This window comes from Gossypium arboreum, chromosome 8 (genome assembly GCF_025698485.1).
Source record: "Gossypium arboreum isolate Shixiya-1 chromosome 8, ASM2569848v2, whole genome shotgun sequence".
Lineage (NCBI taxonomy): Eukaryota > Viridiplantae > Streptophyta > Magnoliopsida > Malvales > Malvaceae > Gossypium > Gossypium arboreum.
Window position 1 is genome coordinate 129,762,897 of NC_069077.1, and position 14,460 is coordinate 129,777,356.

General features: G+C 35.7%; 2 protein-coding genes across 4 annotated transcripts; both read right to left on the bottom strand.

The window, feature by feature from the left end:
• Window positions 1-279: 279 nt before the first annotated feature.
• On the bottom strand, window positions 280-3,559 carry LOC108467732 (serine/threonine-protein kinase STY13-like). Its single transcript, XM_017768484.2, has 6 exons — window positions 2,750-3,559; window positions 1,841-1,962; window positions 1,536-1,744; window positions 1,278-1,452; window positions 1,045-1,179; window positions 280-660 (listed from the first exon to the last, which is right to left on the bottom strand). The coding sequence occupies exons 1-6, from the start codon at window positions 3,045-3,047 to the stop codon at window positions 457-459; spliced, it is 1,143 nt and encodes a 380-aa protein (XP_017623973.1). The 5' UTR covers window positions 3,048-3,559; the 3' UTR covers window positions 280-456.
• Window positions 3,560-6,034: 2,475 nt separating this feature from the next.
• LOC108469736 (methylcrotonoyl-CoA carboxylase subunit alpha, mitochondrial) lies at window positions 6,035-12,788 on the bottom strand. 3 transcript variants are annotated; one of them, XM_053031665.1, is made up of 17 exons: window positions 12,623-12,788; window positions 12,092-12,391; window positions 11,859-11,980; window positions 11,632-11,779; window positions 11,287-11,424; window positions 10,963-11,058; window positions 10,822-10,881; window positions 10,478-10,570; window positions 10,282-10,393; window positions 9,531-9,635; window positions 9,032-9,168; window positions 8,382-8,616; window positions 8,127-8,293; window positions 7,818-7,943; window positions 7,166-7,408; window positions 6,990-7,085; window positions 6,035-6,394 (listed from the first exon to the last, which is right to left on the bottom strand). In XM_053031665.1, exons 2-17 carry the CDS (start codon window positions 12,266-12,268, stop codon window positions 6,383-6,385), a joined length of 2,067 nt encoding a protein of 688 aa, XP_052887625.1. In that variant the 5' UTR covers window positions 12,269-12,391; window positions 12,623-12,788; the 3' UTR covers window positions 6,035-6,382. The 3 variants fall into 3 exon arrangements, with proteins under 3 accessions (XP_052887625.1, XP_017626240.1, XP_052887626.1); XM_017770751.2 differs by having other exon boundaries at window positions 12,092-12,788; XM_053031666.1 differs by lacking the exon at window positions 12,623-12,788 and having other exon boundaries at window positions 11,859-11,988; window positions 12,092-12,209.
• Between the last annotated feature and the right edge of the window lie 1,672 nt (window positions 12,789-14,460).

Below are 14,460 nucleotides of genomic sequence, written 5' to 3' on the forward strand. Positions count from 1 at the left end.
CTGGTACAGATAAGAAACTTTAGCTTTGGAATTGGAATCTGTATACACCAGCATTTTGTTCCTCGTCATTTCATCGACAAGAAAAGGACTTAGAATCTGTGTTTGCACGTTGAAACATCTTTAAAACACTTGAAGGGAAAGCAAGGAAGGGATTCTTGGCACTAGTGGGAACATCTTTATGTATCTGCATATCGTAAAGTTTGGATCCTGAGCATTGCTCAGTATTCGAATTCGTGAACCTTCACTATATCCGATTTTTAAACCGATCATGCAAGCCAATTTAGTTGTGCTGTCTATATGAAATATTGAGATTCACACGCTTAGTATGTGTTCTACATGGTCCTTGATATGGTTATATTCATTTGCAATATCGAAATCAATGGTTATTGGAGCCTAACAATGAAGTGCTCCACACACACACACATACACTCTCTCTCTCTATCTCAACTAAAAGCATCACGGACCACGGGCAGTGAAACAGAAACATCCACGAGCCTGGTCATCAGGTATCATGCCACCTCCCTTACTTGTATCCACTGCTTCTAACAATCTCACCACCTCGTCCATGTCGGGACGTCGTTCAGGGTGTGCATCCCAACATTTTCGGATGATGCTTGCCAATGAACTAGGGCAACATCTAGGGATTTCTGGTCGTAAATTCTGCAAATAACAATCTCCAATGTCATTACAATCAAAAGTATCAGAGGCAGATGTTAGACTGAAATAATGCAGGTGCAGTCGGGATAATTACGATAGCAACAATGTAAAAGCAAATCAAAAGGCTTCTGGGTACAACAAACGTCGATCACGTGAAAAGATGCGAAAGAAAAGTCCGGTAGTTAATTCCTAGAGCAGGAGTTGGTACAAACATACACAAAATCAAAAACAGAACTATTTAGGCTAATCAGTTGACCACTGATCACGTATGCAAGAGTTAAAATTTTGAAATATCCTAAACATCTTTTATGTAGCTGCCATTCCAAAACATATGTACTTCAAGTTAGATCATTTTATCATTCTCAGATTTGAATTTTGAACTCATACCTGGCATACTACTGCCGATGAAACTTCAGCGAAACTAAGATCGGCATAAGGCATGTCACAGCAGTATATTTCCCATAAGCATATACCGAAACTGTAGACGTCACATTTCCGATTATAAGGCTTCCCATCAAGGACCTACACACAATTCATTGCATTAGATTCTCATACTTTAGAGAAAAAGGAACCGATAAAGGCGGGAGCTTGAGGTTTTAGGTGATCGAAGCAGTCAATACCTCTGGAGCCATGTAACCGAGAGTGCCTGTTTCCCCTGTCATGTCTCTTGGGTTCTGAGCTTCAACTCGAGCAACACCAAAATCAGCAATTTTCACAGTTCTATGAGCATCTAGCAACATATTTTCGGTCTTAACATCACGGTGTACAATCTTTTTGGAGTGAAGATAGCTCAAACTACAAAAGGTAATAAAAACGAATCCATTAACTTTCCGAGGAGTAAATGTTGGAAATCCTAACATATGTGCTAAGCTACTCACCCTCTAGAGAGATCCAAAGCAATTTGAATCACAACCTTAAATGCAAGTTTCTTCCTCCTGTTCCTGATCAAAAAATTCTTTAACGTTCCACCAGGAAGATACTCAACAACAACACAACATGCTCTGGCAGGAAGGGAATTATTATTCTCGCTTATTCCATCTTTTGTCGGGATTTTAAGGTTGGAAGTTCCCATTGAAGCTCCGATAAACTGCAGGATGTTGCTTATTCATGATTTCAACATTGAAACTAAGCAAAGAATTATGCCATGAATCATAGTCAGAACACTCATAACATTGGTTTTAACCTTTGTAACATTCGGGTTGTCAAGCTTTTGCCAAACAGCAACCTCTTGTCGGAATGACGCCCGAAGAGCAGCAGCTTCAGCAACCGTGGCAATCCCATCCTCCCCCCAGTCCAATACCTTCACTAAAAACATTAAGAAGTCTTTGCAATTAGGATATCAGCAATGTGGAGCACGATATTTTTCACTAACCAAGCTTAGTATTAGATGTGTTGCTGTCAAATGCGGACAACAAGTCATATAGAGACTATTGTTTCACATTATCAGCCCTCGACACATGTTGTTATCAACTGAAAGTTTCGTAACACAAGCAATAATCATTGCAAAGTGAAAACAAAGAGTTCCTATCACTTGCAAACAGAAAATGAGCAGATCACCCTGCAACTAAGCATGGATGTGCTGCACCTAGGCAAATGAAAATTTCTCCGTCGGTCAAAGCCTTTCTTTTTCTTTGCTTATAACGATGCAGCCGAAGCACTCGGCACCCTCATTTAAAGAACAAAATGCTAGAAGATATCAAAAAACTATACCCAAAAGCCTGAACCCCTTAGTCACAATGCATTCTGTATACAGCTGAACCTAAAGACATGAATTTTCTTTTATTACATTATCATCTACTACTCCTAAAGATTCATGTTCCGTAGTCACATACAGTTTAAACAACTAAGAAACTATAATCATACCAATCAAGCGAGACAAAAGTATACAAAAAAAGGGGGCCTCTAAAGAGTAGCTACATGAACAACTATAGCATTTTTTTTTGAGTATATACACTTATACAGTGCAACAAAGAGGGAACCAAAAAAGTTCTCATCTTGGGCAGAAACAGCAGTCTATGATCAACAAGATCAAGCTATACACACACACACACACTAAAGAATTTGTGAATATTAAAGCGTATAAAAGTGGTACCTGCAACATCTTGGGTATCATAAACGCCACGGTAAACGGTGCCATAAGTCCCATGAGCTATAACATACCTTATATCAAGTTTAGCCAAATCAATTTCCCATTCTTCCTTCTTTGTGAGAGTTGAACCATCACTGTCCCTAGACCAAGCCCTGCTCAAGTGCTTATCCAGTTGCAAATCCCAGCTCTTGAAATCTATCTTATCTGCCCTAAGAAACACCTCCTTGTTGTTGTTGTTACTAAAGCTTCCTATAGACCCCAAGGCCTTTTCCATTGCAGTCTCACCATTGATTGTCGCCATTTTTTTTTAATGGGAAACAAATGGGGAAAAAGAAAACCAGAAAACAAGAAAAAGGAAAGCAATGGAAAATGATTGCTTATCTTTTTTTCTTTTTTTTTTTTAATTTTAAAGTGGGGCTTTTGTGTTGATGAAAAAGCAGAAAGAATTTTATTATTGTTTTAAAAAATAAAAATAGGGAATTGAAAAGGAGGACTTTGATTGTGGCCTGAGATGGATTTGAAAAGAACCAAGTTATTTTACCCCCTCCATTTTATCGGATTTACCGGTATTTGAAGATCTTCTATGGATGGTAATATCAGAAAATCAAAAGTTTTCACTTTTTTTTCTTCAAAAGAATCTGAAATTCAAAAACTTTCCATTTATCCCCAACAATTTTTACAGAGAATTAGAATCTCCAGTAATTGAAGGTGACAAAAACTGAATATCTGAAATGGGGTTTTGATAAAATAAATGTTAAGCTGGAGAAAAGGGGTGTTTTTTTGGTAAAAGCTATGTGCAGGCATAGCAGTAAATCCCAAGTACTTAAATAATATTATATTATAATAAACTAAGCTTCCATCTTTAGAAAAGACAAGAAGATAGTGAAGAATTTACGACCTTTATGAAGCAGAAAAGGCAAAAGAAAATCTCCATTGATATCATAAATAGGAAAATGACCCTTGTTTAATGCAATAATTAAATGTTAAAAGTAATACTAGCACTTGGATTCGTGCATTCTGATTCCTTACAAATGATTGTTAAAACTATATTAAAAAAATGATTGTTAAAACTATATTAAAAATAAAAGGTTAAATTATGATCTAGGTCCCTATTAAATTATAATCTAAGTCCCTATAGTCTTCTTATATTTGGAATTTAGTTCCAACTTTTATTTCAAGGAAGGATTAATATATAGGGAGATACTTGAATTTGGCAAGTTGTAGATATTTAGTATCTAAACTTTTTTTGGATCTAACTAGTACCTAAACTTGAAAATTGTAAGCCAATTTGGTACTTTTTTTTGTTCCTGACGAATACTGTTAAAATACGTTGATATGTCATTGACAACCAATAGCATGGTGACACATGACATCCTCACATTTTCGCACATGGCAAAAATATTTTTATTTTTTTACCACACATGTTAAAATGTGAAGCTGCCATGTGTCATCATACTATTGGTTGTCAATGTCATGTTAGTGTATTTTAATTGTGTTAGTCAAGTATATATAAAAAGTACTGAGTTGAGTTATCAAGTTTAAGTACCAGTTAAGTCTAAAAAAAATTTATGGATCAAATAGGTACAAATTGTCAAGTTCAAGTATCTCCATATATATTTATCCTTCAAGAAATTTAGGTTTTGCTTGTTAAAGCAAAAAAAAAAAATGGAAAGAAATAAAATTAAAAGGGTGGAAAAATAGAAAATATAATTTTTCTTTCCGTAGGTATATTTGGTAGGAATAAGGAAAATTGAAAAATAATAATATTTTTCTTTTCATACATTGATTGATAAAGTTAAAATGAAAGGAAAAAATAAAATATTCTTAAAATGCATAATTTTGAAATGACAAGCACCACTTACTCATTTACTCTTCTCTCATTTTCTAGATTAGAGGGGATTGATTTTTATGCTTTAAAATAGCAAATGAACATCTCTCCTATATTATTTCTTCTCATTTTTCTTTCCTACCAAGCACATTCAAAATTTATTTTCTTGCCACTTTTTCATTAACTCCTTCCATCTCTCAACTTTCCATCCAACCAAGCACACTACATCTACTGGTCCACTATCTGAATTGATTTCCTATATAATCAGTTTGACCATTCGGTCCAGCTCAAACAACCATGACTAAAACTCGAAAGATTTATAATCTTTATTTTTATTTTCTTTCAACATTCAACGCTTTTCTCTCAAATTTCTCTTATTCTCTCACTAAAATTTTTACAAGTGATCAATCTTTTAACACTTTCAAGTGAGTTTGATAATGATTAATTAATTTTTAGAAAATTAGCTTCGTGGCCTTGCTTGCAATATTTTAATATTTTTATGTAAAATGAAATTTTTATTGATTGAAAAATAATTTTTAAAGGTAGATTAATACAAAGGAAACACTTGTCATGGCGAACGAGAAATACTAATCTGGACCCACGAATAACAAAAAGTATAAGAACCCAAATTAGATAAAATTAAAGTGGAGAGTATAAATCTGAATTTTAACATAGTAAGAGGACTAAAATCAACTTTAAGAATGATTCTTATACATCACTTCCAAAAGGAATCTTTTAGTACATTTGATGAATAGCATCAGCATATTCTGGAATCAAGAAAGTAAGAACATCAATATGATTTCATTTTGGCTTTCCAAAGAAGAATATTTGTGAATTGTAATGGAACTAATTAAGGTGTTTTTCAAGATGGGAAATTATTTGACTTGTGGAAATGCATTGGGTTCCGTTGTCCTTTGGAAATATGCCCCCACGGAATATTAAAATCAATTTCCACAACTTTTAGGCTTCAATGATATGAAATCAAATTTCCCTTTTCAAGAAACAATAAAAGATTACAATGTTAATTGGTTTATAAATAAACCAATTAAATGAATCCAAATCCTACCGTTTAATTACTAAAATAATATTCTTCATTCTCCACCATTGTAATCTTTTGAATATTCTTGAATTTGGATTTGAATATTCAATTTCCACAAACTTTTGAATATTCTTCATTCTCCACCATTCCTTACAATTTTTCTTTTTATTAAATTTAAGTTTGTGGACACGAATGAGCACTCGCCTGATGCGACCGTCTACAATCATGTAATCTAATCCCATATCTATATTATTATGGAGTTTCCTACAATACAAACAAATCTAAAATAAAACGTAAAAGATGCAATCATTGGGTGGCTTAGACAAAAGAATGAAAATATGTGCATAAGCTATTTCTTTTTAAAGCATTAATCCATCCCAATATCAAATTAACAGGAAAACCTACAGTGATGCACTAAAGATTTCCATTCCCAAATGGCAGAAAAAATTCATTGTAAAAGCATATAAAGGCGAAAATGCCAATTTGCAGAGGCAACTTCTGCAGATATGAGTATACATTTATTTTTCCAGATCAAATGTTGTTTCACATCTTGCAAGAGGTTTCTGCATGTATAATGAGGATATGGGATGTTTCCCTAACATTCTCTTTTCTCTATTTGCTTTCTTCTTTTCTTTTCTTTTTTTATGTTTGTAAGGAGTCGCAGATACTTACAATGACTTATTTTCCCTGCCATTAGTAGCTGAGGAGATTTATTTGCTTAGGCACGATATTGTCCCGAAAAGCCAAAATTCAAGATGAATTTTTCCATTCATTCCTGGGCCTGGTCAAAGACATAATTTAAGTCATGTTCTATTTTTTAAAAAAAAGCCTATATTTAACTCTTTTTTCAACTCTATTTTCGCCAACGTTAATGCAAGCAGATCAAATTATGAATCAATTGATAGAAAACATTGCTGTTCAATAATTTCCAGAGAACTGACACTAAATATTTCCCTCAACTCGTGCGACTAAGTGACAAATCTTTAGATGGTGTTGAATCTAACAGAAAGCGAATTAGCAAACTTAACATAGTGATGCCTTACACATTTTTACATAGGGGTCGAACAATTTAGCAAAACCAAATGTTGCATCAAGTTTTCTTGCATATACTCAAGATTACACAGTAGGATGACGAGTCTAAATATTTAAATATAACTTTTTGAAAAAGAAAAAAAAAGGGGGGGCATTAGTAATGTATGACTCATATAAGTTTAAAGATGAAAAAATATTAGAGGGCCAAATGCAGGACCTTGTCATATTAAACTTTAAAACTTAGCTACACAAATTTGGCTCAGAGAGATCAGAATATTTTAGGAAGAATCATAAATAGTGAACTAAAACCATCAATTCCAAGAGCTGAATTCAAAATGACTAACCTTGATTCTGAAGAGAACACTACCATCTGAAACCTGCTGACCAGCACCGACTTTAAGCCCTTCAACAACACCACCAGATGTTGCTTTTACCACATGCTGTCAAATAAAACAACTTCTCGTGTAAGTGAAAAGCAAAAATGACATGTCGGAGCTTATTGGTAAATAGTAATATAAACCTCCATCTTCATGGCTTCAAGGACCAATACAGCTTGTCCTGCTTCCACCTTCGCCCCATCCTCTACCAGAACCTTGACCACTAAACCAGCCATGGGTGCCACTACAGTCCCAGGAGGGTGGCTTGTGGTCTCGAAACTCGTCTTATGCTGTGTTTCATTTTCATCAGACAGGTCAAGGCCTAGTTTCTGTCTGAAATGATGGTGGTGCGGCCCATGCCATATATGTATGTGTTTGATCTGACCCTGTAACCCACATTATAAGATTTCACATGATTTTATCACAGAGAAAGAATGAACTCGTAATTTTCTGCACTCACTCTAGTTACATTAGATAATACCTAAGCATGCCAGTCATACCTAACAAGCTGTGTAGCTTGGATTTGGGTACATAGGTCAGACACAGTCTGCCGGAAAATGGTACATTTACCTTACATTTCAATGGGCTTACCTTTATGCACTGTGGGCCACTTGACTTTCAGGCAGAGGATAAGTGTCTAACATTGGCACACGTTAAGAGAAATAAAAAGTCAACATAGCCAATAATTACAGATGACACCCAGATAAATTTTAGAAGTTATTTTCCTAAGTTAACTGAATCCGTCATATGGTCATAACATTGTACATTAAAGATTGTGGTAGAAAACATACTCACCTTGGTATAAACAGCTAAACTAACATTCATGGTTAAACCATCAGACTCAACTATAAAATTATCATTGCCCAGATTTGATGCTTTGACTTCCAATATGTGGACACCATTTTCTCCAATCTGTTGATGCTGCCACACCACAAAATCATTAATCACATATGGACAGGAAATGAGACAAGATAAATATAAAAAGGGCAAAAAAAAAAAAGAAGAGAGAGATAAGAAAAGCACTCTGAACCAAACAACTTCAAAACTAGCAACTGAAATCATCTTTAACAAGCATCACGCACTTTAGGTTAGTAAAAAAAAAACCTGAATAAAATAGTTCCCATCAGGATGATAAGTGATAGAAAGCATCAAAGGCTTTGAACTACTGCTCTCATATTCATTTTCCCACTCAAATTCCATGGTCCTCTGTGCATGATGATTGACTCTGAATGGAGGATGAGCATACCATATAGGAAGTAAGCTAGGATCCCCTGAACACAATTGAAGCTGTAAATATTAAGAGGATGCTAAGCAACAACTAGTAATGATTCCAAGATAAAATCTGAAGTATTAACTTACCAGAATGGCTTTCTTTCATAGCAGAACGTTCCTTTTCACAAAGGCAAGCAGCTACCAGCTTTGCTCCAAGTCTAGCTGCACTATATGCATCCTCATAAATTACTTTATTATTAGGATCAACAAATAGGTCATCGTTATGGTGCTCAATAAAATGCGTTTCAACATTGCCCTCTTCAAATGCCTTATGGTTAGCAAGCTTTTGTAGGAAATTGATATTAGTTGGCAACCCTGCAACCTGCCAAAGAACAGATGATGAGAGTGATTGAAACGAGCTCAACAAAACTCTTAAGGAAAATGGCATCAGAATATGCTAACGAGTCAAATTAAGTGTATAATTTACCAACTTGTAGAAGCCTTAATGGAAGAGACGATACATAAAAATCATTAAATTAATCCAGAAAAGACAAAAGGTGCCAGTGAAACAGCACAATTTCATCATCATTACACCCAAGTACGAATTCAACATGATTACATGAAGAACTATCAATTGTCTCCAAACCATTCAGTATACAATTTTCAGTTTACATGGTATTAGACTTCCATGTTAAACTATGACCATGAAAAGGTGATGGGATCATCTAATTGAGTACTCACCATAAAATTGGAGCTAAGTTCAAAATTAGGCATAAAATTTCTAAACAAAATTATACCTGAAACTTTAACAAGCAATCCTTCAATTTGACTAGTGCTGCAGCACGGTTTTCTCCCCATACTACAAGCTTTGCAATCATAGGATCATAATGCATGCTAACAACATCTCCTTGTTCAACTCCAGTCTCAACCCGAACTGTTAAATAGAAAAAGCTCAAAACAAGCAAAACAAAGGAGGCAAAAAGGGGAATAAAACTCAGGCTTGGAGGTGGACAAATGGCTATGAGATGTAATAATTATCCTATTTCTTTCTACTCTTTCCAATCGCAAAATTGGATAGAAAATATCAAACTGAAGAGTGGCTAGCATTGCTGAAAGGAAACAACCACTATATAGAATCCTCCGAAGGTGAATCAGCATGAAGAGACTACCTACAGTCTGACACAACTCCCCTCCAATGAGGGTTTTTTATACTATAAGGACCATTCTCCAATATGTAGATTGAGTTGATTGGTTTATATATCTAACAAACATGATCCTGCATAAAGCATAGGACACCTGTTGAAGAGGGTGGTACTGGATGATAATGATGAAGAACTCCAGTTGCAGGAAGAAATCCTTTGGGAACATTTTCAGCATAGATTCGGGCTTCAAAAGCATGACCTGTCCAATAATGAGTAGTCATAGATCAACCAAGATGGTATCCCTAAATAGATATCACAAGTATCCATTAACGGTGATCCCAAAGAGTTTTAATAAAATAATAAGTAAATTAAAACTACACCAAAATAGTTTATATTTTCTTTAGAGATCTGCACATGTCATGATATAAAGAAAGTTTCAGCACTTGAAAGAACCTCAAGGAATTAAGCATCCAGGCTAAAGAATAATAGTAAAAACTGAGACATCCATTTTCATCAGTTCTAGGTCACCCTTTTTAAATTCCACTAAAAGTTTAATCACAACATTTAAAAATGGCCCAGGATGAATCACAGAAACCATGAAACATTCACACTGATCTTTGAAGATATTAATATCAACAATTTCTTTTAAATAAATTTTGCATCGTCATATATGACCAAATAGACATCAAAGCCTAAAGTTATACTAATATTGGTGAATAATAACAATTACTACCATCCATTGGTAAAAAAGGATCATTATTTTAACCTACAGTGTTTCCCGAGTCAAGTCCTCAATGATTATGAAAAGGGACTAATGGCAAACATAAAAAAGACACATGCACATACAAATTCAAATAGAACATCACAAGAATGGCATAGCTCTATTCCATGGGTAAAAGCTTGACCTGATAAGGGCACCTGATCCTGACTTATAGGAAGAGGCTCCCCATTTGCAACACGAATTTGCCACTCCACGAGATCTTGACCAACAATCATCTCAGTCACAGGATGCTCAACCTACAAATGAATACAAATACTGTCTATCACTGTCTTGTGAAGCATGAGAAATCAAGATAGAAAGAAAAAGAGTGATCGAAGCACCTGAAGTCGAGTGTTCATCTCCATGAAGTAAAAATGACCTGTTTTGGTATCAACTATAAACTCCACAGTGCCAGCATTGTGATAACCAACTGCCTTTAAATACACATGGACTAGATATCAGCATTAATAATTTGGCAGTTAAAAGAAAGATGGATGCCCGAAAAATTTTGAATCATGAAAAGGCAGCCAATATAAGTGAGAACAGAAGAAGTAAAAATATGACACATAAACTCAGAAATACAGCATCACTGAAAAAATTAAAAGCAAATACAAATAAGATTCATCTGATAATGCCATCTGCATACTTCAGACTATTATAAGTAAAATGATTTTGAAAGACATACCTTAGCAGCAGATACGGCAGCCTGGCCCAAGTGTGTGCGAAATTCATGAGTAACACAAGGCTGCATCAATGGTGTTTCAGTAAACCTTTTTGAAGATCAACAGTGAAAACATGAACTGAAAAGTATAGAAAGCAGCATTACAGCTGGAGCTTCTTCAATTATCTTCTGGTGTCTCCTTTGAACGCTGCAATCTCTCTCATATAAATGCAGTACATTGCCAAATTTGTCACCAAATATCTACTGACATCAAGCAGGACATAAGCTTCGATCAATACATAAAACCTAACAGACAATGAAATTTATCACAGGCATCTCCTCTAACGCAGCTTATTACATTAACCAACACATCTTAATGTTTCCAAGAAACATGATAAGAAAAGGCAATTCATTTTTTTTCTAATATAGAGCTCTAATAATGAAGTACAACTAAATGGAAAGGCAAAATTAATAAGGGCCTAATAGTACCTGAACTTCTATGTGTCTTGGTTGAGTAATGTATTTCTCCAACAAAATAGTGTTTATGCCAAAAGATGCAGCAGCTTCGCGTTGTGCTCCAAGAAAGGAGTCAACAAATTCATTCGGACTTTGTACAATTCTCATACCCTGAATTTATAAACATGATAAGAACATAGTTTGAATAAAACAAAACTTCCAGCAGTTCTAAGATTCTTTATATTGCAAATTTGATGATTGTAAACACAGCACATGGAACGGAAGCAATGAAAAAAACAACCGAGCTCACAATTCGACACCATTCTTTGGAAAAGAGAAGAAAATTTCAACAATGAACTGAATGAGAAAGAGGCAGACCTTTCCTCCGCCTCCATGGGTTGGCTTTATTAAGATAGGATATCCAATTTTATCTGCCTCCAACCTCATAATCTCAACATCTTGCTCGCTGCCATGATATCCCGGCACCAATGGCACCCCTGCCGCACCCATTATTCTCTTCGAAGCACTAACAAGCACCCAATCACAACATCATCAATAAGCACAAAACGCTTTAAAGTAACCGCGGAGCGTATCGGTAACAGTACCTTTTGTCACCCATGTCTCTAATTGCAGACGCTGGAGGACCAATAAATGTAAGCCCCCTATCTTCAACAAGTTGAGCAAACTCAGAGCTCTCCGATAAGAAACCATAACCGGGGTGGATGGCCTAAAATGCTTAAATTTCATCACATTAAACATCATCTAACCGAGATACTCTAAAATTGTAATTTAGATAAAGTTGCATATATCAAAATAAATGTGAGCACGAGCAGCTAACCTGTGCACCGGTCCGAACCGCCGCCTCGACAATGGAAGAACCGTTCAAGTAACTGAGCCGAGCAGGAGGTGGACCGATGTGAACCGCCTCGTCGGCCGATTTCACATGGAGAGAGTCTTTATCGGCATCGCTGTAAACGGCTACCGTCCGAATCCCTAGACGCTTAGCTGTCCTCATGATCCTGCATGCTATCTCGCCTCGGTTGCCCACCAGGATTTTCTCAATGCGTTTCTGCTGCGACGTCGTTCCGGGAGGAGGACCATACGAAGATAGTAGCCGTACTTGGAGAAGCACGGCGGGCTTTCGACGGAGAATTGACGACAATAACGACATCATTTTGTAGTAGGAAGGTGGATGGGAAAAAAAAAACGGTAGGTGGAAGTAGAGAGCAATTAGTAGAAGAAGAAGGAAATGCAGATAAGCATGGATTACTATTCTATCCTATTCATATCATTACAGTGTGGATTTGGAATATTTAAATAAAACGATAAGAAAAGAAAATAGATAAAAGAGAGAGCTCCAGTTCAGTACAGTCCACTGGGAGTTGCGTGTTGATCGGGAACATGACGAGGCGCTTGCCTGGCTAAATTCCTTCGGCGTTTGGCGTTAATCCTCATCTTCTAGCTTGGGAGTTGGGCCTGTTGCTGATTTTCTTTTCAATAGTATATTGTTTTTGCTGTTTGGACCGGGCTTGATTGATAATGTTACAACAACAATTTAAATGGTTACTTAATGGACAGTGTTAGACTTACTAAAACCCAAAATATAACTATCACCCTCTCCGATAATAGAGTCGGTAAGGTTTATGTATCATAATAATTTATTTTATGTTTGTTTAAGATTAATTTGATTTGAAAAATGAGCCTAAATTTGAACTAAATTTATTAGTATTCATAAATGATTAACTCAAGCTCGTTTTAGTCACACTCATATTATTTTTTAATATTTAAATGGTTTTCTGGGATCGGGATCAAGCTTTAAGTTGAAGCCTAAACCCTGATTATATTTTAAACGAGTCTATTTTTTTGCCTAAGTTCATTTTTTAAACCCTTGCTCAAGTGGTACCATATACCCTGACAGGCATAAGTTAAAGGTTCAAACTCCACCAAAAGGCGACTTATTCATGTTGCCTCTTGGTGGGTGATCGTACATCCACTACAGTTGAGGCTCTCTTAACTTTGAGATTACAGGCCCTTAAGCCAGCCGCTCTTAACAAGCTAGCTCTCAATAGAGCACGAGAGACAAAACCCTAACAATACATTCATTTGTTGAGGGATAGGATTAACTGTCTCGCGAACAATACTTCAAAGACTTATCTCGAAAGAGTTGGTTCCCCTTCAACAATAAAGTAATTTTGTTCAAGCCCTTTATATTTAGTGTTGGTCTTCAAAATTGGACAAATAGCCTAATCTGTGAATAAGTTTATAGAAAAGTAATAGCTATATATATATATATAGTAGTAAAAATTGAATGGAATCAATTACAAACTAACAGAAACACCATTAGAATTAGACCGTAAGAGCTAGCTATCTAATCGAATCTGATCAACTACTTTAGTGGGAGCTACATGGAATACTCGGGAACCAATCAGAAACTTGTTCATTAATCCTGCTAGAATTTAGGGAAAGAAATTCACTTCTCTTAGAATATGTTTGATAACCACACGCCAATCACGCTTATACAGTTCTTGGATTCTTAAGATCAAGTCTCTATTCTTAAGATCAAGTCATTCCATTACAGTATCGTGATTGAGCTCTCCCCAATGACATACCATTATGAAAACAACTACTCAATACTCGTCCAATGACCTTATCATAAATATGTTACCCTCATAGGATATCCTTAATCTCTTTGGGATAATATATGTTCTCCCAATATGATCATATTTTATCTCAAGGTAACCATTACATCTTCTTTCATGAAAAGTCAATCACTATCAAATAGTGATCAAGTAATCCATCACAAAGATGGACGACCCGTGGCCACATTTACTTTTCATCAACCATGTAATGCCAATGAGAGGATATCATTTACCCATGTTTTAGGCTATAAATTCTACTATTGTGAATGACGCTACATCAAATAGTACAGAAGTCGTACACCCAACGCACCAGCTTTCATTTCCTTATCTTTTTGAACTTAAGCTTTTACTTACATCAAAACGTACATTTCACACATACATAGTCCGTCGTCTACTCAGGATTTAGGTATGCTACACTATGAATATCACAAGTGAATAAATCCATAAACGAATTCAAGATCTATTCTGCTTGGGTCCTGTCTCATGTACTGTCAGTCTATTCAGTTACATCTATGTCTTTATCTTCTGGGAGTCATCCGCCCCGATGCCCAAAACAAAGCATCTCCCC